Below are 27633 nucleotides of genomic sequence, written 5' to 3'. Positions count from 1 at the left end.
ATGTTTCTAGGAATTTGTCCATTTCACCTAAGTTGTCTAATTTGTTGGATAAAGGTCTTCATAACCTTTACTTATAATCCTTTTGATTTCTGAAAGGGTTCTAATGATGCCCCCTCTTCATTCTTGAGTTTGCTAATTTTTTTCTTCTATAATCTTGGTCAGTCTAACTAAATGTGTTCGTTTAGGGGAAAAGGGCGGGGAGAACCTCACTTTTTCCATTTGCTTATTTTGAGTTTTGTCTTTCATAATGAAGACACTCCCCAAAAGTTTAATGATCCTTGGTTGTATCTTCATAGTTAAGAGTGAGGAAGTAAAACACTGATCATAAGATCTTTATGTATTAACAGCACTTATCAACCACTGGGCTTACCAGTGGGGTGAACAGACTGGGACTTGGCTATTAAACTGGGGTCCTGCAAATGTCAAAATGCACAATATTTTTCTATTGGACTAGTATCCTCAGGGAGGAATTCTCCAATCTTCTGCCTGATAGAATATAAGCCTGGATGCCAGTGTTTTGAGAACTAAACAGGAGAAGGACACTGGGAGTTCTCTTTGCACGCAACCTTTGAGGTGCCTGGTGCCTGCTTTCCCAAGGTTCTGCAGTACAAATGGCTTGTTCTTACAGATCTCCCCCATGATGGAAGTTAGGGTGCAGCTTGTCCACTCTGCCAAGTTGGTTACCATTTGTTCAACTATTTTTCTTCTTCCAATTTTTCAATTATTTTTCTTCTTCCATTTTTCTTCCAATTTCTTCTTCCAATTTTTCTGCTATTCTCTCCTCTTCCATTTTCTTTGTCTTATGGGATTTATATATTTTTATGTCTTTACTGTCACTTTAGTAAGGCTTTTCAGGAAGGAGAATAAATGTGTATTCAATCAGTCATGTCTAAATAGTTCATAAACATATTTACAAATTTTGGTACAAATTACCACACTGTCCTCACTTTGTACTAATTTACACTCCTCTCCAGCAGTGTGTGTGTTTTGTTGTTACTGAGTATTACTACTTTTCATATATTTGCTAATCTAAGAGATTTTTTAAAATGGTACTTTATGGTTGAAATGAATAATTCTTAAATCATTAATGAATATTAACATGTTTCATCAGTTTATTAGCCATCTTTATTTCAACTTTTGAGGCATGTCTGTATATGTTCTTTGCTCCTTTTCCACTGAAGAGTTAAGTTTTTTCCTTATCTCTTTGTAAAAGCTCTTTATATGTAAAGATGTTAATTCTGTGAGGAAAATAGTTTTCCACTTTGATATTTGCCTTTTTGTTTTGATGTACGTAAGTTTTACATTTGTACAAAGTAAAATATATCAATTTTCCGTGAAGTTTTTGCCATTATTTTCATGCTTAGAAATTCCTTTCCAACAAATATTTACCAATGTATAGTTTTGATATTTTCCATTTTTTGCATTGATCTATAATCCAATTAGAATTTACTTTTTTCCACGTTATAAAGCAAGAATCAAGTCTTCCCTGCCCCCTGCAAATACTTAATTAACTGTCCCAGCATTATTTATTGAATAATCCTTTAATTTCTCACTGATCTGTGATGTGATCTTTATCATTTATATAATCCATATACATACCGGGGTTTCTAGGCTAGCTAGGTGATTTGTACTATCTATTCTGCACATAAGACTTACCTACATTTTTGTATCAGTGGCACTTTGTATATCTAAACAGTACAAGCCTAAACATTTTAATATCTGCCAGAGCTAACTAAAATTGATTCTTGACACAAAATTTTAAAAAATAAAACACATGCTTAACTAGATGACACTAAAGGAAAACTGTTATGATAAATTATACATTCATTACTGACCTTTTCATTTTTCAGTACATTTCTAAAGTATTTTAATTTTTTAAAAAGGAAGTTTAAGTAACATCTGTATTTGAGACTAATATACTACTCTTAACTACATACTAATTTCTTTTTTTAAAAGACTTGTGTCTGGTTATTTTTTAAATCCCTAGTTGTCACCATTTTATAATTCAATAAACTCTACATGGTGCTTATCAACTTTTTATGTTTACAAATTAAAGTAAAATGAGCCTACTAATTAAAAAAAAGGGAAAAGTTTTCTGACCCATCTGCATGCAATTCTTTTCACAAAGAAGAAAAAATACCAACTTACCACAAAAGACCACAGTATAGTCACATATTTCAAATCTTAAGAGTAAATTTAAGCTATCTTTTAAAGTGGCTTAATTTTAAAATTAACATGTCTGAAGTAAATGTAAAATTACTTATATGGGAAAATCATACACTTCTCTCCGTACCTGTCTCAGTAAGATAGTTCTGTACCTGCCTTCCCAGTAATATTCTACGTCCTAACTTGATGTATCCTTAAAAGGAATAGTTGTACTTTCATGTGAAGTGATGCTCCCTTCATCAGTAGCTGCAAGTTATGCCTTTCCATGCAGTTTATGCTTTTGCTGTGTTGCTGCAAGACCACTAGGTTGCCTGAATTGTTAGTATAATGAACCCTACGATCTGCACACCTCCTCCGAGATGTTTAATAAATGCCACCACTGTTGGCTATGAAAGGAACCTGAGTATCATAAACAGGTCTGCCACAAGTTCTTTGTGACCTTTAGAGAACTCTTAACTCTCTTTTCTGTCAGCATGCCAGATCCCTAACCTCAACAAAGGTCTCCATATTTATCCAGTGTGTACTATGTATCAGACACTGTACTTAATTCACTTTCCAATGAAAATACTAACAACACTCACCAACATGGGGGAAGAATTCATATAACTTTAGCTTATGAGAACAAAATAGAGGAAAATGGGGGAAAGGGACAAGAAAGAAAAGTGAGAAAGTCAGAAGACAGAAGAGGATAGAGAATAGAGGAAGTGGATAGAGAAGGAATGACAGCAAATGAGAAGCTGGCCTTTCTCATTGCGTACTCTGTTCTCTTCCTCCAACATTACTAGAGCTATGCAACTATGTGAAGAGATGGTGTGTAAAATATTAACAGATGTGCCGTGCACATGGCCAACTCAGCAATTATCAGAAGAGGTAGATGCCAATCCAAAACTATACAATATTACAGTATATCTCAGTGGAGGAACACCATGAATCTCTCAGTGCCATGAAGCCACGTCAACTACCCCCTACTACCTAAGCTGTGATTCCATCATCCCAGGAAGGAGTGGAAAAGGGAGAAAATACTAGGTGTAAGTGACTACATTTTCTACCATTAGGCAGAAAGAGGAGGAGGGATAAGAGGTTAGTTGATAAAAAAAAAAGTGCAATTATAAGAAAATATGGAAAAACATGTATTTGCTCTACTGATTTGTGGCTTCTGAAAATCGTACGCACTATATATCAACTGTGCTGAGGGGCATTCACATCGTTTCCAATTTGTTGTGGCCACAAGTAACGCTGCTATAAATTATCATTGCACTGAGATTCTTATATGTTAGTACTTTTATTCATATATTACCACTATGGGCTATATTCTCACAAGTGGAACCATTGGGTTGAAGGGTATATACATTAAATGTGAGTAGATGTTGCAAGATGGCCTTTTAAAAAGGTAGGAATAATTCAGATATCTACCAAGAAGGTATACAAGTATCTTTCTCCTAGCATCTCTGCCAGAAATGGGTGGTTTTAATTTTTAATTTTGATTGAAATATAATTAATACACTATGAAATTCACCCTTTTAAAGTGTACGGTTCAATGGTTTTAGTATATTCACAGAGCTACACAATGATCACCACCAAGTTTAGAACATTTTTATCACTCAAAAAAAAGAAACCCTATACCCATTTAGAAGTCATTCCTCATTCCCCCACCTCATCCTAGTCTTAGACAATCACTAATCTACTTTCTGTCTCTCTAGATTTGCCTATTCTGGACATTTCACACGAATTGAACCATACAATGTGTGGTCTTTTATGACAGACTTTAACTTAACACACTGTTTGTTTTCAAGGTTCACCATGTTGTAGTATGTATCGGTACTTCATTCCCTTTTATCACTGAACAATGGTCCACTGTATGGATGTACTATATTTTATTCATCCATTAGTTGATGGACACTTGTGTTGTTTCCAATTATTGGCTATTATGAATAATGTTGAGATGATCATTCATGTACAAGTTTCTATGTGGATGCATGTTTTTATATACTTAGGTTGGAATCAATGGGTCACATGGTAAATCTATGTTTAACCTTTTGAGGAACTGCCAAACTGTTTTCCAAAATGTGATTTTAATTTCTGCCAATTTGAAGGGCATATAATAATTTTACTGAATTGGTAATGTGCACTTCCTTACTGAGTTTTAGGCTTTCTTTTCATTCATTGGCTATTTAAGTTTGCTCTTTTCTGAACTGCTTTTCATCTCTTTGTTTTTTTTTTCTGAACTGCTTTTCATCTCTTTGTTGTTTTTTTTTTCTAAACTGTTTTTCATCTCTTTTTTTTTCTGAGTTGTTTTTAATAAACTTCTAAGAATTCTGTGTATATTTTAGATATTAACCAATTTACTACTGTTTCTTTGTAAACATTTTGTCTTGATTCTAACATTAGTCTTTTAACATTGTGGTATCTTGTGTTATATAAAATATTGAATTTTTATGGTGCTGAACATATCTTCCGCATTTGTGTGTTCTTTAAGAAGTTCTTCCCTACTTCTAGATTAAAAATGCAGTTGCCTAAACTTTCTTCTAAATATTTTATTTATTTATTTTACTTTAAGTCTTTACACAAAATTTATTTTGTATTACATAGTATGAAATAGAAGTGTAACTGTTTTCCTACTGAAATACAAATCATTTTAATCATATATCTAATGATCAAACATAATAAATTTTTTTCTCTGGATTCTCTGTTCTAGTGTTTTTCAAGCCACGGATCAGGAATATTTGTTGCTTTTGAAATCAATTTAGTATGTTTTATTTGCCATTTAAAAAATAGAAAAAGAAAATAGTGTGCATCATATGTAATAAGGGCTAATGTTTCATAATACTTTTAATTCTGATTTTTAACATACACATACAAACACATATATCAAGGGTCATTATGTATGTAAAATGTATTTCTTATTGTCAATTATAATAAATAAAGTTTGAAATCCACTCTTTCATTGTATTCCATTAATCCATTTGTCTATTCCTTTGTCCATACATAACTATATAATTCTAGTGGCTGTGTTTTCTCTCTTTTTATATACCTTCTTTGGCTATTACTGGATATTTGTTCTTCCACATGAACTATGTGGTCATTTTTGTTTTCTAACATTAAAAAAAAAAACTTGCTTCTATTCTAATTAGAACTGCTAATTTGGGAGAAATGATACTTTTATGATATTAAGTTCCCTGCCCCATCAAATATTTGGTATAACTTTCTGCTTATGAAACACGGTATGTTTCCACAATTCTTACACTACAGGGCCTATGGTTTACTTGATAAATTTACTCCTAAGTATTTTATAGTTCATTTCATTGTGAAAGAAAATTTTTCCCATCTTGGAACTCCCTTGGTGGCGCAGTGGTTAAGAATCTGCCTGCCAGTGCAGGGAACACAGGTTCAAGCCCTGGTCCGGGAAGATCCCACATGCCGCAGAGCACCTAAGCCCCTGCACAACAACTACTGAGCCTGTGCTCTACAGCCTGTGAGCCACAACTACTAAGTCTGCATGCCACAACTACTGAAGCCCGCGTGCCTAGAACCCGTGCTCCTCAAAAAGAGAAGCCACCGCAATGAGAAGCCAGCACACCGCAATTAAGAATAGCCCCCGCTCACCACAACTAGAGAAAGCCCGTGCACAGCAACAAAGACCCAACGCAGCCATAAATAAATAAATAAATTTATTTTTTTTAAAAAAGAACATTTTTCCCATTTCCATCCTGTGTAGTTATTGCATATATAGAGAAGCTACCAGTTTTATTCATCTTATAGCTGGCTATCTCACCAGATTCTCTTATTAATTCTACTGTTTGTAACTTGAGTGTCTTGGGTTTCCTAGATGTGCAATCATGTTGCTAGGACCCCTAAAAAGAGGTAAATAATTTGGCAATATGAAATGGTAATACTGAAATCTTGCCTACCTCCTCATTGTAAAATGCCGTTTAAGTAACATACACAAGAAATTAATTACTCAAATGACTGAGATACATTCCTCTCTCTCTGCTATTTCTCAAGTTGCTCCTCATGTTACAGCCTCTGACCCTGTTCCTTCTCTCCTTCAGCTCCTAAACTGTGCCACCAGTGAGAGGCCCCAGCTTCTGATGGCTGGGTAGTAGGGAAAAAAGATAATATGGCTCTCACTATACCATTAAATATATATATCCATCCATTCAGATATATACATACATGGCACAAGGCTAGATGCTGAAAAGAATATCAAGAAATCAAGGACATCCAGAAAGACAATCAAATATATCTATAAGACATGTGAATAAATAACATTATTTCAAATAAAAATGACACATGCTCCAAAACAGGCATAGGTAAAGCATGATTCAAGATTAGAAGAAAAAATATTTACTTATAGTATAAAAACATACTATTATTATAGGTGGAGCTTAGATATATACTACAATAATGCTATAATTTAAATATATTACATATTTAAAAGTTTCGTGGGATTGGCTGAACCTAATTATTACATGTATTATTACTATTCTCTTAGGGGAAAAAACCACTTTCAAATAATCCACTTATAAGTAAACTTCTAGCAACATAACTCATATGTTTCTTAAACATCACTTGGACAGAAAATGGTAACAGTTCCAAAGTTGTAGTACTGTCAATAAAGGAACATAACAAGAGGAACAGATTATAAGAGTCTGGTTTAACAATGATCTTTCCTGATTACCTCCTGAGAACAAAATTAATTTTATTCAATAAAAAAAATAAATTTCTATCATGTATCTTAAAATTAAAATTTTATAAATTCAGTTACTACAAAAATTTCATTATAATGTTTAATAATTCAGTGTTAAAATTAATATAGCTTCTTATAATGCCAAGAATATCATCATAAAAATTTTCACCAGGGTCAAAGATTTTCATCTTTGAATTTATATAGTATATAATAGCAAAATGCAGCTCTTACATAAACCACAGTTTATTGGTTCACTCAAGCTGTAAAAATATGACTGACATTTCATCTGGTCAACCATCTTAAAGGTTAACTCTTGTTTCCTATTTCAGATTTTATTCTAGGTGAATTGTTCTGGGCAGATTCTATTTACCTATTCTGAACAAACCACAAACTGTTTCATTGCTCACTCTGACTATTAAGAACATACTGACTTGCTGCCTGCTCTGCTGTTTAATTCATTCATGCTGAGAGTCAGGCATGAAGACAGAATTTTAAATGTGACATTTGCAGCCTGTTAGGTCATTTAAGCTCTGACAACACCAGGGAATTCCTGACATATAACTGGACCTGATTACCAACCACAGATAGGCTACCAAAAGGGGCAAATTTCTTACCATTTTTGGTAATTTCTCATAGAATTTTAATATTCAATTTTAATGTCAATGAAAAGATCTATATAGCCAACATTTTAAAGTAAAAGCCTGTTTCTTTTAATAAACTCAACCTGGAACTTCTAATCAATCCATATCTGCTAAATAAAAATTCTTTTGATTGGCAAAGACATAAAGAAAAACTCATAATAATAATTAACATTCATGAAAATTCTGACAAATTCTGACATTTAAGGGCTTTTAATATTTCCCATAATCTATAGCCTCCGAAAAATCTGGTAAGTCTAAAGGCCATAACTCTCACCAACAGATCACTTTTAAAATTCTTCGATTCTAGTCCAGCAGGGCAGACATTATATGCTGTCAAAATTACGGTACCAAATCTAAGTTTAAAAACTTACCACACTGCCTTCTTTAAGATTACAGTTATGTAAAAGGGATGATAGAGTCATTAAAATTGGAAATGAAAAAATTATCCACATGACATTTAGAATGATACTTTACAAGAGGTGATAATGGGGTGGGGCAGAGGAAGTAGGGAGAGACTGCTTTTTCATTTTAGCTACTCAAAAAAATTATACCAAATGATATTTTTTCAACTTTTTCTTTGCCACTAACAAGTACCATATACAATGGTGCAAATGAGCGTTCTCTGAAATTAACACTTGTTAAGTAATGCGCAAAAGATAATTCTGATTCTACCCTGTATTTTATATAAGCAAGAATTCTACTGTTACACAGCAAGTAGCTTTTTAATATTGTGCTTTGAATGAGATTTCCAACTGTAATAGGTGGAGTCTAAATAGGGCTAGGCGGCCTGGAATGCCTTTCAGCTATAGCACACTGATTCTGAAAAACCTAACAAAAGCAATTACTTTTCAGAGATTAAAATTATTGTTTCTTTCAAAAGAACAAAATGGAAAGCAAACCTGGTGTATTATCTGAGCTACAGGAAGTTGTTCAGCATATTTCAGAGGTTCCATTAGTTCCTCATCCATCAGGTCTTTCTTATAGCTGGAAAAAAATTAAGAAACACAAAGCCAAGGTAAATATTATTTTTAAATATACCAAATGTTTAAATATGCCAAATATGAAATATATTAAAAATATATATCAATATGAGATTCTGAAATAAGCAGTATTTGTCAATAATCTATGAAAAAACACCTAATGACAATTTTTAAATGACATAACCATGAATACATTCAGATTGCATTTAATTACTATTTAATAAGAGTAGCTAACATCACCTAATAGTCTCAGATCCTGTTTTTCACTCTGAGACTTAAAAATGCTTAAGAACTCCATGTTCACTGCATATGCTTTTTATCATAGTATTTAAATAAAGGTCTTCAAAACCTGGCTCCAACCATTCAAGCCTCATCTTCAGCAACTCCTTCTCTACGTCCAAGTCAATAGTTTCAGCCATTCCAACTAGTGGTCACCTGCCCGTGGGCTTGGCATCTCCATGATTCTGAGTTTCTCCGCTGTGTTTCCTGTTTGGACCAACCACAACTCCTTCTTTCTTTACTCTTCTTTCAAATATAATAATTTATTTAGATGCATCTAGGTACATTTTTTACCTCCTTGAAGACAAAAATTATGTCTTATTCTTCTTTGTATATCCAATGTTTACCATATTATACTCAATAAATGTTTGCTGAATGAATGTATGAATAAAGCAAAGACAACAATAATTCTGAGAGGTTATTCTACATGGAAAATATTTTCTTTAATATCTATATTTACAATGAGATGCAGAGTTGATACAACACATACCTAACAGGGTATAAAACAGTAAAGTGCAGAGTAGGAATAAAAAATAAAATCTCCCCAAATGAAGAGAATTAGAAAAAATATTCTGAAAAAAGTATTGACCCTTTTCAAAATAGCAAATAAACATTAGATTCATTAGATTACAAAACAATAAGACCGAAACACATTTAAACTTTCACTTACCTCTTATTACTGTAAACTACACATCACCTTATCAACTTAAAATCAAATTAAAAAATTGAAACATTGAATTATCTTGAAAAATAATAAAACAAGACTAGTATAAGTCTCCAGGACTGTAGTTAAGAATCTGATGATGAGAAATCTGGAATCTCTCCCAGTAAAAAGGCAGATATACAAATAAGGACAAAATTTTGTATATAAGAGTATAAGAAACCTCTTAGCTAGGTAAAAGTTTGTGCATACTTTGCAGATTAGCATAAAAATAATTAATTTGGGGGAACTTTGAAGACTCTCACTAATGATGAAGAAAACTGTCTTAAAACATTGTTTTATATAGACAGAAAGTAGAACAGTGGTTTCCAGGGGCAAAGGAGGGGAGCAAGGGGAATTACTGTTTAATGGGTACAATTTCAGTATTAAAAGGTGATAAAAATTCTGGAGATAGTTGGTGGTGATGGTTACAGGATAATGTTAACATACTTAATGCCACTGAACTGCATACTTTAAAAGGGTTTAAATGGTCAATTTTATGTTTTGTATATGCTGTGGGCTGAACTGTGTCCCCTCAAAACTCATATGTTGAAGCCCTAACGTTGAGTACCTCAGAATGTGACTGTAATTGGAGACAGGATCTTTAAAAAGATGATTAAGGTTAAATGAGGTCATTAGGGTAGGTCCTAACCCAATATGACAGTGTCCTTACAAGAAACTAGGACGCAGAGAAAGACAAAGTAAAGACCATGAGAAGACACCAGGAGAAGATTTGACCATCTATAAGTCAACAAGAGAGGCCTTATAAGAAAACAATCCTGCCAGCACCTTGACCTTGGACTTCTGGATTCCATAATTGTGAGGAAATAAATTTCCATTGCTTAAGCCACTCAGTCTGTGGTACTTTGTTATGGCAGCCCTGGCAAACTAATACAGTATATATTACCACAATTAAAAATAAAATAAATATTCATTGACCAAAAAACCCACATTATTTTTAAATATTTCACAATGTACATTTAAAAAGTCTCTCTACATTTTTAGGTATATAAAACATATACCAAGCAACAAAAGGAAAATAGATATAGTGAATATTATCAAAATTTAAAATTTTTGTGCTTCAAAGGACACTACCAAGAAAGTGAAAAAACCCCCAAAATGGGAGAAAATTTTTGTAAATCATATACTTGAAAAGATTTGTATCAAAAATATATTATAGGAACCTAATGAAACTTAAAAGTTTTTGCACAGCAAAGGAAACCATAAACAAGACGAAAAGAGAACCCTCAGAATGGTAGAAAATATTTGCAAATGAAGCAACTGACAAAGGATTAATCTCCAAAATTTTCAAGCAGCTCATGCAGCTCAATATCAAAAACAAACAACCCAATCCAAAAATGGGCAGAAGACCTAAATACACATTTCTCCAAAGAAGATATACAGATTGCCAACAAACACATGAAAGCATGCTGAACATCACTAATCATTAGAGAAATGCAAATCAAAATTACAATGAGGTATCACCTCACACCAGTAAGAATGGCCATCCTCAAAAAATCTACAAACACTAAATGCTGGAGAAGGTTGGAGAAAAGCGAGCACTTTTCACTGTTGATGGGAATGTAAATTGATACAGGCACTATGGAGAACAGTATGGTGGTTCCTTAAAAAACTAAAAATAGAACTACCATATGACCCAGCAATCCCACTACTGAGCATATAACCTGAGAAAACCATAATTCGAAAAGAGTCATGTACCACAGTGTTCACTGCAGCTCTATTTACAATAGCCAGGACATGGAAGCTACCTAAGTGTCCTTCGACAGATGAATGGATAAAGAAGATGTGGCACATATATACAGTGGAATATTATTCAGCCATAAAAAGAAACGAAATTGAGTTATTTATAGTGAGGTGGATGGACATAGAGTCTGTCATACAGAGTGACATAAGTCAGAAAGAGAAAAACAAATACCATATGCTAACACATATATATGGAATCTAAAAAAAAAAAAAATGGTTCTGAAGAACCTAGGGGCACGACAGGAATAAAGACACAGACGTAGAGAATGGACTTGAGGACACGGGGAGGGGGAAGGGTAAGCTGGGACAAAGTGAGAGAGTGGCAATGGACATATATAACACTACCAAATGTAAAATAGATAGCTAGTGGGAAGCAGCCACATAGCACAGGGAGATCAGCTTGGTGCTTTGTGACCACCTAGAGGAGTGGGATAGGGAGGGAGGGAGACGCAAGAGGGAAGAGATATGGGGATATATGTATATGTATAGCTGATTCACTTTGTTATAAAGCAGAAACTAACACACCATTGTAAAGCAATTATACTCCAATAAAAATGTTTAAAAAAAAAAAGTCTTGCAGTTGTTTAGAAAATTTTCAAAGGAATTCCCTAGCGGTCCAGTGGTTAGGACTCAGCACTTTCACTGCTGGGGCCGGGTTTGGTCCCTTTTTGGGGAACTAAGATCCCTCAAGCTGTGTGTGACCAAAAAAAGAAAAGAAAAATTTCAAACCTATTCTTGGTTGATGCATACTGAAGTGTTTAGATGTGAACTGTCATGATATCTGCAACTTACTTTCAAATGGTTCAGAAAAAATAAAACAAAAGAAAATGAGGAAAATGAATGAGTTTAAAATTTTTTGTAACAACTACTTTACAGATTTTTTTCCAGTAATTGATATCTAGTCTCATAACACTGTGGTCGGAAAAGATACTTGATACGATTTCAATTGTCTTAAATTTACCAGGGCTTGATTTGTGACCCAAGATATGATTTAACCTGGAGAATGTTCCATGGGCACTTCAGAAGAAAGGTATTGTTGTTTTTGGATGGAATGTCCTAAAAATAAAATTAAGTCCATCTTGTTTGATGTATCATTTAAAGCTTGTGTTTCCTTTTTTATTTTCATTTTGGATTATCTGTCCATTGGTGAAAGTGGGGTGTTAAAGGCCCCTACTATGATTGTGTTCCTGTCGATTTCCCCTTTTACGGCTGTTAGCATTTGCCTTATGTATTGAGGTGCTCCTATGTTGGGTGCATAAATATTTACAGTTGTTATATCTTCTTGGATTGATCCCTTGATCATTATGTTGTGTCCTTCTTTGTCTCTTGTAATAGTCTTTATTTTAAAGTCTATTTTGTCTGATATGAGAATTGCTACTCCAGCTTTCTTTTGATTTCCATCTGCATGGACAATTTTTTTCCATCCCCTCACTAGCAGTCTGCATGTGTCCCTAGGTCTGAAGTGGCTCTCTTGTAGACAGCATATATACGGATCTTGTTTTTGTGTCCATTCAGCCAGTCTATGTCTTTTGGTTGAAGCATTTAACTCATTTACATGTAAGGTAGTTATCGATATGTATATTCCTATTGCTATTTTATTAATTGTTTGGGGTTTGTTATTGTAGATCTTTTCCTTCTCTTGTGTTTCCTGCCTAGAGAAGTTCCCTTAGCATTTGTTGTAAAGCTGATTTGATGGTGAATTCTCTTAGCTTTTGCTTGTCTGTAAAAGTGTTAATTTCTCCATCAAATCTGAATGAGATCCTTGCAGGGTAGAGTAATCTTGGTTGTAGGTTCTTCCCTTTCATCACTCTAAATATGTCCTGCCACTCCCTTCTGGCTTGAAGAGTTTCTGCTTAAAGATCAGCTGATAACCTTATGGGGATTCCCTCATAAGTTATTTGTTGTTTCTCCCTTGCTGCTTTTAATATTTTTTTTTGTATTTAATTTTTGAGAGTTTGATTAATATGTGTCTTTGCATGCTTCTCCTTGGATTTATCCTGTATGGGACTCTGTGCTTTGCGGACTTGGTTAACTATTTCCTTTCCCGTATTAGGGAAGTTTTCAACTATAATCTCTTCAAATATTTTCTCAGGCCCTTTCTTTTTCTCTTCTTCTTCTGGGACCCCTATAATTCAAATGTTGGTGCATTTATGTTGTCCTAGAGGTCTCTGAGACTGTCCTCAATTCTTTTCATTCTTTTTTCTTTATTCTGCTCTACAGTAGTTATGTCCACTATTTTATCTTCCAGGTCACTTATCCGTTCTCTGCCTCAGTTATTCTCCTACTGATTCCTTCTAGAGAATTTTTAATTTCATTTATTGTGTTGTTCATCATTGTTTGTTGGCTCTTTAGTTCTTCTAGGTTCTTTTAAACTTTTCTTGTATTTTCTCCATTCTATTTCCAAGATTTTGGATCATCCTTACTATCATCACTCTGAGTTCTTTTTCAGGTAGACTGCCTATTTCCTCTTCATTTGTTTGGTCTGGTGGGTTTTTACCTTGCTCCTTCATCTGCTGCACATTTCTCTGTCTTCTCATTTTGTTTAACTTACTGTGTTTGGGGTCTCCCTTTCACAGACTGCAGGTTAGTAGTTCCTGTTGTTTTTGGTGTCTGCCCCCAGAGCCTAAAGTTGGTTCAGTGGGTTGTGTAGCCTTCCTGGTAGAAGGGACTGGTGCCTGTGTTCTGGTGGATGAGGCTGGATCTTGTCTTTCTGGTGGGCAGGTCCACGTGGTGTGTTTTGGGGTGTCTGTGAACTGATTATGATTTCAGGCAGCCTCTCTGCTAATGGGTGTGGTCATGTTCCTGTCTTGCTAGTTGTCTGGCACAGGGTGTCCAGCACTGTAGCTTGCTGGTCATTGAATGGAGCTGGGTCTTTGCACTGAGATGGAGATCTCTGGGAGAGCTTTAGCCGTTTAATATTACTTGGAGCCAGGAGGTCTCTGGTAGACCAATGTCCTGAACTCAGCTCTCCCACCTCAGAGGCTCTGGCCTGACACCTGGCCGGAGCACCAAGACCCTGTCAGCCACACGGCTCAGAAGAAAAGAGAGAAGGAAAGAAAGGAAGGAAGAAAGGAAGGAAGGAAGGAAGGAAGGAAGGAAGGAAGGAAGGAAGGAAGGAAGGAAGGAAGGAGGGAAGGAAGGAAGGAAGGAAGGAGGGAAGGAAGGAAGGAAAAGTTATTGAAATAAAAAATAATTATTAAAAATTTAAAAATTAATAAAAGAAGAAAAAAAAGGAGAGCAACCAAACGAAAAAACAAATCCACCAATGATAACAAGTGCTAAAAACTATACTAAAAAAAAGACAGAACCCTAGGACAAATGGTAAAAGCAAAGTTATACAGACAAAGTCACACAAAGAAGCATACACATACACACTGACAAAAAGAGAAAAAGGAAAAAGATATATATACTGTTGCTCCCAAAGCCCACCTCCTCAATTTGGGATGATTCATTGTCTATTCAGGTATTCCACATCAAACTGATTGTGGCGATTTAATCCGCTGCTCCTGAGGCTGCTGGGAGAAATTTCCCTTTCTCTTCTTTGTTCGCACAGCTCCGGGTTCGGCTTTGGATTTGGCCCCGCCTCTGCGTGTACGTCGCCTGAGGGCGTCTGTTCTTCGGATGGGGTTAAAGGAGCAGCTGATTCGGGGGCTCTGGCTCACTCAGGCTGGGGTGAGGGAGGGGTACAGATGCGTGGCGAGCCTGCGGCGGCAGAGGCCAGCGTGATGTTGCACCAGCCTGAGGCGCACCGTGCGTTCTCCCAGGGAAGTTGTCCCTGGATCACGGGACCCTGGCAGTGGCAGGCTGCACAGGCTCCCCGGAGGGGAGGTGTGGATAGTGACCTGTGCTCGCACACAGGCTTCTTGGTGGCTGCAGCAGCAGCCTTAGCGTCCCATGCCCATCTCTGCGGTCTGCGCTGATAGCCGTGGCTCGCGCCCATCTCTGGAGCTCCTTTAAAGCAGCGCTCTTAATCCCCTCTCCTCACGCACCAGGAAACAAAGAGGCAAGAAAAAGTCTCTTGTCTCTTTGGCAGCTCCAGACTTTTTCCCGGACAACCTCCCGGCTAGCCGTGGAGCACTAACCCCCTTCAGGCTGTGTTCACGCAGCCAACCCCAGTCCTCTCCCTGGGATCCGACTGAAGCCCGAGCCTCAGCTCCCAGCCCCCACCCGCGCGGGCGGGTGAGCAGACAAGCCTCTCGGGCTGGTGAGTGCTGGTCGGCACCGATCCTCTGTGCGGGAATCTCTCCGCTTTGCCCTCTGCACCCCTGTTGCTGTGCTCTCCTCCATGGCTCCAAAGCTTCCCCCCGCCCACCCCCTGTCTCCACCAGTGAAGGGGCTTCCTAGTGTGTGGAAACCTTTCCTCCTTCACAGCTCCCTCCCAGAGGTGCAGGTCCTGTCCCTATTCTTTTGTCCCTGTTTTTTCTTTTGCCCTACCCAGGTACGTGGGGAGTTTCTTGCCTTTTGGGAGCCTAAGGTCTTCTGCCAACGTTCAGTAGGTGTTCTGTTGGAGCTGTTCAACATGTAGATGTATTTCTGATGTGTTTGTGGGGAAGAAGGTGATCCCCACGTCTCACTCCTCCGCCATCTTGAAGGTCTACCTCTGCAGGATTTTTTTTAAAAATGCACTCAAAGTGTAATTCACAAATAATCTTGGGTATCACTACAGACTTTGGAGTTTTTTACTTATTCAATGTCCCACAACAAATTAAATTACTCATTTTGAATTTCTTGAAAATGTCCATCATTTTCTTGCCATAATGTTTCTAAAAGGTATGATGTCAAACTGATTTTCTTTCCACTTTAATTATTTTCATTTTTAATTTATTTTAACAATAAAAGTATTTTTTGGCTTGGAGGCTCTGGCGGTCTTTTCCTTTTATTTTAAGGTCTAATACTAGGATATAGGATATAGCTAAGAGTCAATTATTCTAGATCAATCAGTTCCCCCAGGCATATAGAAGCTCTTTCAATATGGAAATTCACATCTCCCTTTATTTTAGAAAAGTTTGTTTTATTATAATTTTAAATATTATTTCTGTTTATTTTCCATTTGTTTTTCTAGCTCAAGTTCTTGAACTAAATATATTGGATTTTCTCTATCACTTTTCTCTCTGATCTTTTTATCTGTCTTATTTCAATTTCACTTTCTTGACCTTTTCATTTCTATTTTTTATGTCTCTTACTGAACTTCTGGTAATATCTATCTTTCCTTGGGTACCTTGTAATTTAGTTTTCATTTCTGAAATGATTTTTGAGGTTTTTTTGTTGATTTCCTTTCCAGAGTTCAGTCAGCTCCTATTTCATACATCCTCCTGTTCACTGTCCATTTCAATTGTGAGTTTTGGAGTGTCTGATTCATGGTGTCCTTTTATAATGCAATTGCTTGTTTAATACAGGTTATTCATGTTCAAGTATTGTGTCTTAGTTTTTCTTTTTTTGTGGCTTTTCTTTTCTTTCTTTTTATTTTGCCTTTCATTCTATGTGTGTGTAAGTGTGCTGAGAAGATTTGGTTTTAATTTTCTGTTTTCTTATAGTAACTCTGTATGGATGCTGGCTTCTTTTTCAGTTGAAGATTATTTGCACTGGTTTTTTTCAGAATCAGCAATAGTAAGCTATCTTGTAAAGGGGGGAAGAACAGAGATAAGTTGGCTTATTAGGTTTCTCTCAGTTCAATAGCACCCTCCTCTGTGGCTACAATGAAGTGTAGATTCTTTAATAAATGGTACTTTTTGTGGCAGTGGTGGGAACAGAATTTGTCTTTTTCTTGTTTTTCCATTTTTCTTATTTCCCTTGGTCCTTTATCTTCAGCTGCTTCTTTCTTTCCCTTTACTACCAAGCATCCAAGGGACATGCCCTCCCTCCTTGCAAGGTATCTTCCATTACCTCAGAATTAATTTCCCAAGACTGTCACCTAAGTCACCCACACTTTCTAAGCCCCATCTCTTCTATCTTCAGTAGCTACGGCTCTGATCAAGTAGTCCATGTTTACAGCATAATTCAGAAACTGAGAAAACTACCAATGTTAATTTCAATTTATATATGTCTGCCATCCTAAGGGAATCTGAATTTTTCTCCTGCAAAATCGTAAAGTTCTCTTTCTTAAAGCCACCCATTATTCCTTTCATTTAACATTCTGAATTTTTCCTAAAAGGATGTACTTTTTCTATTATATTTCCAAGATCCTTCACTAAGAAACACTACTTAAATAATTTAACAAGAGAGTAGTTTCTGCATGCAAAAGGCTATATATTCCTTTTCTTACTTTACTGTTTCTTTTTTAAAAAACTGTGCTTTTGAAGAAAACAGTAATAAATGGAATGGAATTTGCTTATACTATGGAAGGATTCTGGATCCAATACAGTGGTGCTACCATCTTAAATCAAAATGCAAATCCTCTGCACAAGTAAATAAAATACTGCTGGCAAAATTCTGAAACCTGTGAAGTTTTAGTCTTTACAAACACTCGTTTCTTTTGTGTTTTTACTCTTTCATATATGCTCAGTGCCCTCAAAAATCTTCCTCCTCTGTGCTGTCCAAGCACTCCTAAAATAATACTGTAAAATTATTTATGGTACCCATATAGAAGGTCATCTCTGATTCAGAAACAGATGAAGTTTTTATTCTATATTGCCATATTGAGATTAGATTATTCATGATAAAATGACCTAGCTTACTGTGGGCAGAAGACCAAAGCATCTTTTCAAACACTAGAAATATACCCAACAAAAAGAACAGGAAGACAGACACATTGCACTATGCCAAATACAAACTAAAAATTAAGAACATCAACAAATAATTCAAGACACATGATGTAGTGTAATCCAAAGTCATTAGGAAGGAATTCTCTAAACATAACAAAAATAGGAAGAGAGCCAAAGTTAGTGTTACTTCTTGAACTTGATAGCTTAAAAGAATTATTTGAAACTAAAAGTATATAAAAAAAACAGTTAATTTAATATAATCTTGTTGGGGAAAAACAAAGATAGAAAAATTTCCACTCCTAAACTGCATTAAAAAATTGCCCAAGCATTCATCTAACTGACAACACATATTGTACTGTAAGATATAGTTGACAAACCTGCAACCCTATGACATTCCTGAAAGTTTAAAGACACTCTAAGGGAAAAAAACAAATTTATTGGTCAATAGAGACACACACAAAATGCTATTACAACTCGAAAAATGTCCCAAGTGTCACCAAAGATTATTTTTGTGAAGACAGGTTATATAGAAATGAGACAACAATCTAATGCATCATCTTCCTTGAAATGAGATTCCCCTCCCAAACTCATAGCATCGCCATTCTTCTAATTGTCAAACTAAAAATTTGTAAGCAAAGATATTAAAACATAACCTTGTTTATTATCTACTTTGAAGAAGCACAAGAAAGATGATGAGCTGGGGAAATTAGATATAATTTGAGATAGAGAACGGAAAGTTAACTCCCAAGAGAATTAATGTTACATTAACTTATGGCCCAACTGTTGAAATACATCTTATTTACCATCAGCTTGCAGTGAGGTATAAAGATGCACATACCAGTTAAAAAAGAGTATCTCTCAAGCAATTCAGTAAAGTGAATATAATAAAATCCCAGAAAACCAAGCTCTAGTTCTCATTGAAGGATCTCTTGTCTGGTAGAGGTTGTAGGCAGGCTTTCCGAAAGTTTCCCAAACCAGCAAATGTGTACATATAAGGAATTATCTCTGTAGAGTCAGATAATTCTAAAAGAACAGTGGGTAGTCAAAGGAAAACCTGTCAACTTTACTGAGCACTTACCCTGTATTAGGCAATCTAGTAGGTACCTATAACAAGTTATATATGTGTGTTGTTTAGTCATTTTATTTTGCTTATATATATATCTATGTATACATGAAAAATATGTAGAATATTCATAAATAGTTTCATTAATAAATTAGATTCTATATACAAATATAAACAATGAAAATATGTAAATACATACAAAATTGACAAAGAACTCACATAATTCAACATGAAAGAAACAAACAACCTGATTAAAAACTGGGCAGAGGACCTGAATAGACATTTTTCCAGAGACATACAGAGAGCCAACAGACACATGAAAAGATGCTGAACATCACTAATCATCAGGTAAAGCCAACTCAAAACCACAATGAGATATCACCTCACACCTGTCAGAATGGCTATCATCAAAAAGACAACAAATAACAAGTGCTGGCGAGTATGTGGAGAAAAGGAAACCCTGGTGCACTGTTGGTGGGAATGTAAATTGGTACAGCCACTGTGGAAAACAGTATGGAGGTGCCTCAAAAAAACTGAAAGTAGAACTACCACACAATCCAGCAATTCCACTTCTGGGTATTCATCGGAAGAAAACAAAAACACTAATTTGAAAAGATATATGCATCTCTATGTTCACTGCAGCATTATTTACAATGGCCAAGATATGGAAATGACCTAAGTGTCCATCGATAGATGAATGGACAAAGAAGTTGGGGGGGGGAGTGTACGTGTGTGTGTACGTGTGTGTGTGTGTGTGTGTGTGTGTGTATGCACACACACACACAATAGAATATTACTCAGCCAAATAAAAAAGAATAAAATCTTGCCATTTTGCCACAACATGGATGAAGCTGGAGGGTATTATGCTAAGAAAATAAGTCAGAGAAAAACAAATACTGTATGATTTCACTTACATATGGAATCTAAAAAACAAATAAACAAACATAACAAAACAGAGTCACAGATACAGAGAACAAACAGGTGGTTGCCAGAGGGGAGGAGGTGGGGGGATGAGCGAAATAGGTGAGAGAGATTAAGAGGTACAAACTTCCGGTTACAAAATACATGAGCCACAGGGATTAAATGTACAGTGTGGGAAATATAGTCAATAACAATGTAATATCTTTGTATGGTGACAGATGGTAAACAGACTAATCGTGGTGATCATTTTGTAATGTATAGAGATATCAAATCACTATGTTGTATACCAGGAATTAACATAGTCTTATAGGTCAATTATACTTCAGACTCATAGAAAAAGTGATCAGATTGGTGATTACCAGAGGCTGGGGTAGAGAGTGGGGGAATTGGATAAAGGTGCTCAAAAGGTACAAACCTCTAGTTAACAAACCTCTGTTAACCTCTAGTTAACACTGCTATATGTTATATGTGAAAGTCAGGAGAGTAAATCCTAAGAGTTCTCATCACAAAGAAAAACATATTTTTTCTTTATCTATTCTTTTCTATATTTATGAGATGATGAATGCTCACTAAACATTGTGGTAAAATAAAATCATTATGCCTTAAATGTACACAGTGCTGTAAGTCAATTATATTCAATAAAATTGTAAGGGGAAAAAAGGCCCAGCAAAAAATAAATAATACGTATAATTCAGCCACTTGTTTTTTTTTTCATTTAATATGTTTTTGAGATCCAAGCATCTCAATATGATTACCAATCTAGCTCATAACTGTTAATAGCTATATGGTATAATATGAAAATGCTCCATTTTATTTAAACATTCCATTATGGATGGATATCTGCTTTCATTTATTTATTATTAAAAATAGTGTTGCAAAAAATATCCTTCCAGGCTACTTTGTCTACATGTGCAAGAGATGCTCTATAACAGGCAAACCATAGCCCACAGGCCAAATCTGGCCTATCATCTGTTTCTGTATGTCCAGTAAGCTAAGAATGGTTTTTACATTTTTTTAATGGTTGCAAAAACAAATCAAAGGGAGAATAATATTTCATAACAAATGAAACTTATATAAAATCCAAATTTCAGTGTCTGTAAATAAAGTTTTACTTGAGTCCATTCATTTGCTAATGTATTATCCATGACTTCTGCACTACAGTAGCAAGAGTATTTGCAACTGAGGCCATTTGACCTACAAAGGCTAAAATGTTTACTAGCTGGCCTTTTACAGCAGAAGTTTGCCAACCCCTGTTCTAGAGTAATTATTTAGAAGTGGACTTGCAGGGTCATAAGTTATTATGCACATTTTAAATTTTGCTAGTAACAACCAAATTACTATCCAAAGGGGCTGCATCAATTTATACTGCCACCAGAAATGTGTAAGTTCCCATTTCCCTCATCGCCACTTAAGTTTCTACAAGAAACAGTATCTCATTGTTTTAATTTCCATTTCCCTTTTAAAAATATACTTGAATGGTCACTGGACATGAGTCTTTCTTCTTTTCCAAACTGTATTTCCTTTGGTCATTTTTCTATTGGGTTGTCTTTAAAAAAAAATAAAATCAATGTGCAGAGTTATATAATTTGGATAGAAATTCTTTGACATACATGTTGCAAATAATTTCACCCAGAGTTTCTCTTTTAACTTTGTATTTTTTCTTTTTTACTATATATGGTATTTTAATTTTGTTGCAGTAATTTTTATTAATCTCTTCTTAGCTATGTTTTGTATGACATCTTTCCCCACTCCTATTTCCCAACTCTTATTAAGTTTAATAATTATTAAATGGTAGATTCTCTTAGATTTCCTATTACATGGTCTGTAAAAAAAACAGGGAAAGTTTGCCTCTTCCCGGTTCTTATGCCTCCTATTTTTCCCTTGTCTTCTCGCATTAGTTGGGACTTCTTGTGCAATGATGAATAGATGGAAATATAATATGCATCCTTATCTCGTCTGACTTTCATTGAGATGCTGCTAAAGATTCACCCTAAAGTATAATGTTTTCTGCTCATTTTAGATACATGGCCTTTATTAAGTCAAGGCAGCTCTCTTTTATTTCTAGTTTGCTAAGTAAGCCATGTTGCTTTTTTTCATCATTAATGATTGATAAATTTTAATCAGATGCTTTCTCTCATCTACTGAAACAATTACAAAATATTTCTCATTTAATGTAGTGATATGATGAAATACATTAATATATTTTCTAACCCTAAATCATTCCTGCAATTTTAAGATAACTTCTATTTGGTCATGAAATATTTTTATTTTTACATTACTGGATTTGATTTGGATTTTATTTAAGATTGGTACATCTGTGATCATAAATAGGTTGGCTCTATTATTTTTTCATACTCTCCTTGTCTAGTTTTGGTTTCAAATCAACTAGTTCCACCAAATGAGTTAGGTAGCATGCTTTCTTTGTTTATTCTGTTCGTATGTCAGCTCCACATGTTTGGTAAATGTCACAGGTAAAAACTATCTAAGCCTACTGCTGTTTGAAGTTTGTTGACAGAAGATACATATTTTTTACAATTGATAAAAAAGCAAATTCTTTTACTTGAAGGCTTAATTTATTTCTTTTACTTACTTTTTTCCTAAATCCCTGGTAAGTATTACTTCAGCCACATTCCAAGTGATTTTTATAGACTTATATAGAAAATGCATCATGTAAACAGCACATTTTGGGGTTTTCTTTTGAATTTAGTATGATGACCTTACTCTTTCACAGAGGATATTTGGTCTAATTATATTTAATTTAGTCATTGATACAACTGGATTTATTATTACTATCTATTTTCTATTTCCCATCTATTTGATGTTCCTTTTTCTTTTGAATTAACCAAATATTTTATTAATCTTTTTTTCTCTATTAACATGGTAATTACACATATATTTACCATTATTATAGTGGTTACCTTGGAAATTATAACATCAAATTTTGACTTGTTAATCTAATCAAATGTATCACATTTATCATTTCTCCAATAAGAACAGTATTTTGCAACAGTTTGATTCCATTTATCCTAATTCTGCCTTTTGCACTGTTGTTGCCATGTATTTTAATTATACAAACATTGTTTAACTCAACATGAAATTATTTTTGGTTTTTGCCCCATTAATATTCAATTATCTTAAATGATACATATGCCTATTCTGGTTCTCTTCATTCCTTACTGAATTTCTGTGTTTCCCATGAGGATCATTTTATTTCTGGCTGAAGAACTCCATTTAGTTTTTATTTTAGTTCAGGTGCACTGGCAACAAATTGTTTTGTTTGTCTGAAAACATCTTTATTTCACCTTCATTTTTGGAAGATATTTTTGCTGTGTATAGAATTATAGGTTAGAAGTTTTCTTTCTTTCAGCACTTTAAACATGTCATTCTACTGTTTTATGGCTTCCACTGTTTATGTCAGTATTAAAGGTACTGTGCATTTTCTTCTCTGGTGGGCTTTTAAGATTTTTCTCTTTGTCTATGATTTTCCAGCATTTTGACTATGATGTGGTTTCCTTCATATTCAGCCTGCTTGGGATGAGTAGAATTAATTGAATCTGATGTGTTTAATATGTTTCATTAGTTTTGCTCATTATCTCTTTATGTATTGTTGCTTCCTTATTTTCAAACTGTCCTCTAGTTTAAGACACTATTTACACACATTACATCATTTTACTGACTCTAATAACATCCCTTATTCTCCTTCCTTCCTTCCTCCCTCCCTCCCTTCCTTCCTTCCTTCCCTCCTTCCTTCTTTTCTTTCTTTCTGTGCTTCAGCTTGGATTTTTTTCTATCGAATTGCCTTAAGTACACTAATGCTGTTTTCTGATGTATCCAATTTGATGTTAAGCCATTCACTGAATTCTTCAATTCAGATGTTATATTTTTCAATTCTAGAATGTTCACTTCAATGTTTTAGACATACTCATATTCTCTAGCGAATTCCCTAACTTTTCATCTGTTTTCAAGAATTTTTTTCCCTATTTTCTTGAACATATTAAAAAGAGGTATTTTAAGGCTATTTTCTACTAACTCCAAGTTCTGAATCACTTCTAGGTCTGCTTCTATATTCTGTTTTGTTTATGTTTTTCTCTTGGTAATAGAGTCATAATGTTCTCCCTTTTATGCATCAAGTAATTTTTTATTGATTGTGTACAGGACACAGTGCACAATTGTTTAAAGGAAAAAAAAAAACCTACTGACAATACTTTTCCATCTGAGAAGATCCATCTAAATGTTCTGCTAGGCATTTAGAGAGTGGTGGTCTGATCACTTCCATTCAATCAGGGACTGAGCTGAATTAAGACTGCCTTACAATTTTGACAAAACTCAATTCAATCTTTAATTTAACCCTATTTTTATGGTGAGGCCCTTCAAGATTTTAAATTGAAGCCTGGCAGGTCTTTGTCCCCTCAACACAGACAAAATGCAGAAAATTCCACTATGCTTTTCAGAGGTTTCTGGCTTAGACCTTTGTCCTGTTGTCCTGCATAGCTTCAGAATTAGGCACTCCAGCCCCACTGAATTGCCACAAGCTGTACTGGTCACTCTGTCCTCATTAGTGACCCTCTATCAGAGGCCAAGCCCAGATTCCTCTAATACAGAGGTGAACAACGTTTTTCTGTAAAGGGCCAGATAGTAACTATTTTAGGCTTTCTGGCGGAATAGTCTTTATCACAAGTAGTCAACTCTGCCATTATAGCATGAAAGCAGCCACAGACAATATGTAAATGAATAAAGGAATGATTCTGTCTGTTTTCCAAAAAAAATTTTATTTACAAAACAGGCAGCAGGCCAGACCTGGCCCATGGGCTATAGTGTGCTGATCTTTGCTCTTGCTGCACTCAGAATCAGCAAGTGTATCCAAAGGGAATGTAGCTGGAAAATGTCAGTGTCAGTTCACCACCATCTCCAGGACTGTCAACTCTGACCTGGCATATTCTTCAGACTCACATCCTGAAGATCTCTATCACTTCAGAAATTGCAAGACTAGTAAATTCAGCTCTTGTTTTCAGAAGTTTTCTGCTTAGCAGTTAGCTTTCCTTTAGCTTCAGAATTTGGCAAATATTTTGAGAAGGAAACTGGTCATGTGATTGAGGCAAATACCTTGAAAGGGAAACTGATTTCTGATTGAGTGACAATTGTGCCACTCTAGCCTCACACAATCACCAAAATTTTTGCTGATTTCTCTATCCACAAGCAATGCATGACCCACTGCCTGCACCAAACCCAGATTCTCAACCTTTGGCTTACTCCCAGAATCAGTAAATTAACTCAGTGGAAAAGTGGCTATAGATTTTCAGTTCATCTCTGAGAAGTTCTCCCAAATCTAGATTTTTACCTTCTCAGTCCACATTGCTTCTGAAATCTTTAAAAATGTTATTTTTGTCTGGCTTTTCCAATTGTTCTTAGTGGGATCATAAACCTATTGCAAATTATTTCATCATTCCAGAATCAGAAACTATATCCTACTACTTTTGATATTTAAAATTTTCAGGACTTCCCTGGTGGCGCAGTGGTTAAGAATCTGCCTGCCAATGCAGGGGACACAGGTTTGAGCCCTGGTCCGGGAACATCCCACATGCCACAGAGCAACTAAGCCAGTGTGCAACAACTACTCAGCCTGCGCTCTAGAGCCCATGAGCCACAACTACTGAGCCTGCATGCCACAACTACTGAAGCTCACGCGCCTAGAGCCCACGCTCCACAACAAGAGAAGCCACTGCAATGAGAAGCCTGCACACCACAACGAAGAGTAGCCCCCGCTCACCGCAACTAGAGAAAGCCCGCATGCAGCAACAAAGACCAATGCAGCCAAAAATAAATAAATTTTTAAAAATAAAATATTTAAAAAAATTTTTTCATTATCACTCAATTCTAAGTATTTTTAAAATTTCCATTGTTATTTTTATTTATTCCAAGAATAACTCAAAGTGTGTTTTTAACTTTCCACACATATATATTTTAAACAATAAAATACATAAAATAAACTTTTTTTGTTATTGATTTTAACAATTATATTATGATCAGAAAAAAATGCTCCATAAGATTACAAACACTTCACAGTTATTAAGATGTGCTTTTTGGCCAACTATGAGTCAATTTTTTTAAATCATTATGTTTGGGCTTGAGAAGAATGTTTATTCTCTAATTGTGGAATCCATCACTGAATCGTGTTGCTCATATCTTCAATTTCAAAACACCTGGGGGAATCTTTTAGCAATTTCTGATGTGACACTGAAATCTTCTACTACAATTGTGAATTTATCAAACTCTTTTTTAAGTATATAAATTTAAAAAATATATATTGTGGCTATGTTATTAGGTAATTAAAAGCTTAACATGCTTTTATCTTCCTGATGAGTTAAACCTTTGACCATTATTTGCCCTCATTATGCTTAGTAATACCCTTTCCTGAAGTCTATTTTATCTAATATTAATATAACTATACAAGCTTTCTTTTTGTTAGCAGTTATCTGGTAATCTTTTGATTTTCAGTATGCAATGTCATTAGGTTTTCTGTCTGTAGTTAGATTTCTTTTTATCCTAATTTGATGATCTCTGTTTTAAACTAAGATTAATTCACTTAAATTTTCTGTTGTAAGCAACATAATTATTTGTCTTCTTACTTTGCAATTTCTACTCTTCCTGTTTTTTCTGTTTCACCTTCACTCCTTTGCTGCCTCCTCACTGATGTTTTCTAATTCCATTTTTTCTCCTGCACTGTTTTTTTTTATCTTATTTCTTCTGTTTCTAGTCATTCAGTGGTCCTTCTTAAAATGTAAAATGCATACTTACCTTACTGTCCATAGCTACTAAAACTTACTCTTCTTCTTCCCCCCATCAAAAAAACCTCAGAATTCTTTAAAACCAATGACTTCTTCTCCTTTCTACATAATATTGCTATTAAAAACATTAGTACTTTGATTTATCTTACTCCTTCAAATAATTATCATCATCACTACTATCATAATTATAAAATATACTCAGTTTTTGCTCAGATTTACCCACATTTTCACTAATTTGTAATCAGACCTCTCTCTTCTGGCTCCTTTGTCTTCTTCAAGAAGTGATCCCTTTAGATGTTAAGTAAGCGTGTACTGATTCAAAATACTCTCAGCTTTTTTATATGTGAAAATGTCCTTATTTTTGTTCATTCTTTAACGATAGTTTAGCTGGGTAATCAATTTTAAGCTGACAGTTATTTTCTTAAGCCCACCTATCCACAAATGGACCTGCAGCCTTTTGTCTTGACCCTCACACAAAACAATGGTAACTGAGAATTCTAGATTTCTATAGCAGTAATTATAGGGAGCCCTGCCTTCTATGTTTACTTACCACTTGGATTTTAGCTCCTTAAATCCAAAGTTTTCTCCAAGAGATTTCCCTATCATTGAAGAAAGTGGAGCTTTCTACTGAGAGCCGCTGTCTAGCAGTGGGCTCCTGCAAATACTTTCTGCCTCACAGATAAAAAAGCCTGCAGCAGGATAAAGCACATTGTCCTCTGAAAAGGCATGTTTGGATTAAGGTGCACTGGACACATCATGGATTGGCTCTAGGAAAGCAACCCAGCCCACTGATACTCTTTTTATAGTAAGGCTAAGCAGGCCTTGCAAAGGGAGACAAAGAATCTGAACTTGTTGCCAGCTGTTTAGGGAATGTGCATGTTTGGAACACCAGCTGTGACTATCTAAAAACATGGGAAGTTGAACCTGTAAGCCCCTTTTCTTTAAT

At 35.1% G+C, this 27633-nt stretch overlaps 1 protein-coding gene across 1 annotated transcript in view; it reads right to left on the bottom strand.

The window, feature by feature from the left end:
* Positions 1-27633, bottom strand: part of PIGK (phosphatidylinositol glycan anchor biosynthesis class K) — a 135531-nt gene that overhangs the window by 29674 nt on the left and 78224 nt on the right. The window contains exon 10 of the mRNA XM_019919992.3: positions 8394-8478. Within this exon, the coding sequence (XP_019775551.1) occupies positions 8394-8478 (85 nt within the window). The remainder of the gene's footprint in view (positions 1-8393; positions 8479-27633) is intronic.

This window comes from Tursiops truncatus, chromosome 1 (assembly GCF_011762595.2).
Source record: "Tursiops truncatus isolate mTurTru1 chromosome 1, mTurTru1.mat.Y, whole genome shotgun sequence".
Lineage (NCBI taxonomy): Eukaryota > Metazoa > Chordata > Mammalia > Artiodactyla > Delphinidae > Tursiops > Tursiops truncatus.
The sequence above is the reverse complement of the archived record's forward strand: the minus strand, read 5'-3'. Positions and strand labels throughout refer to the sequence as shown.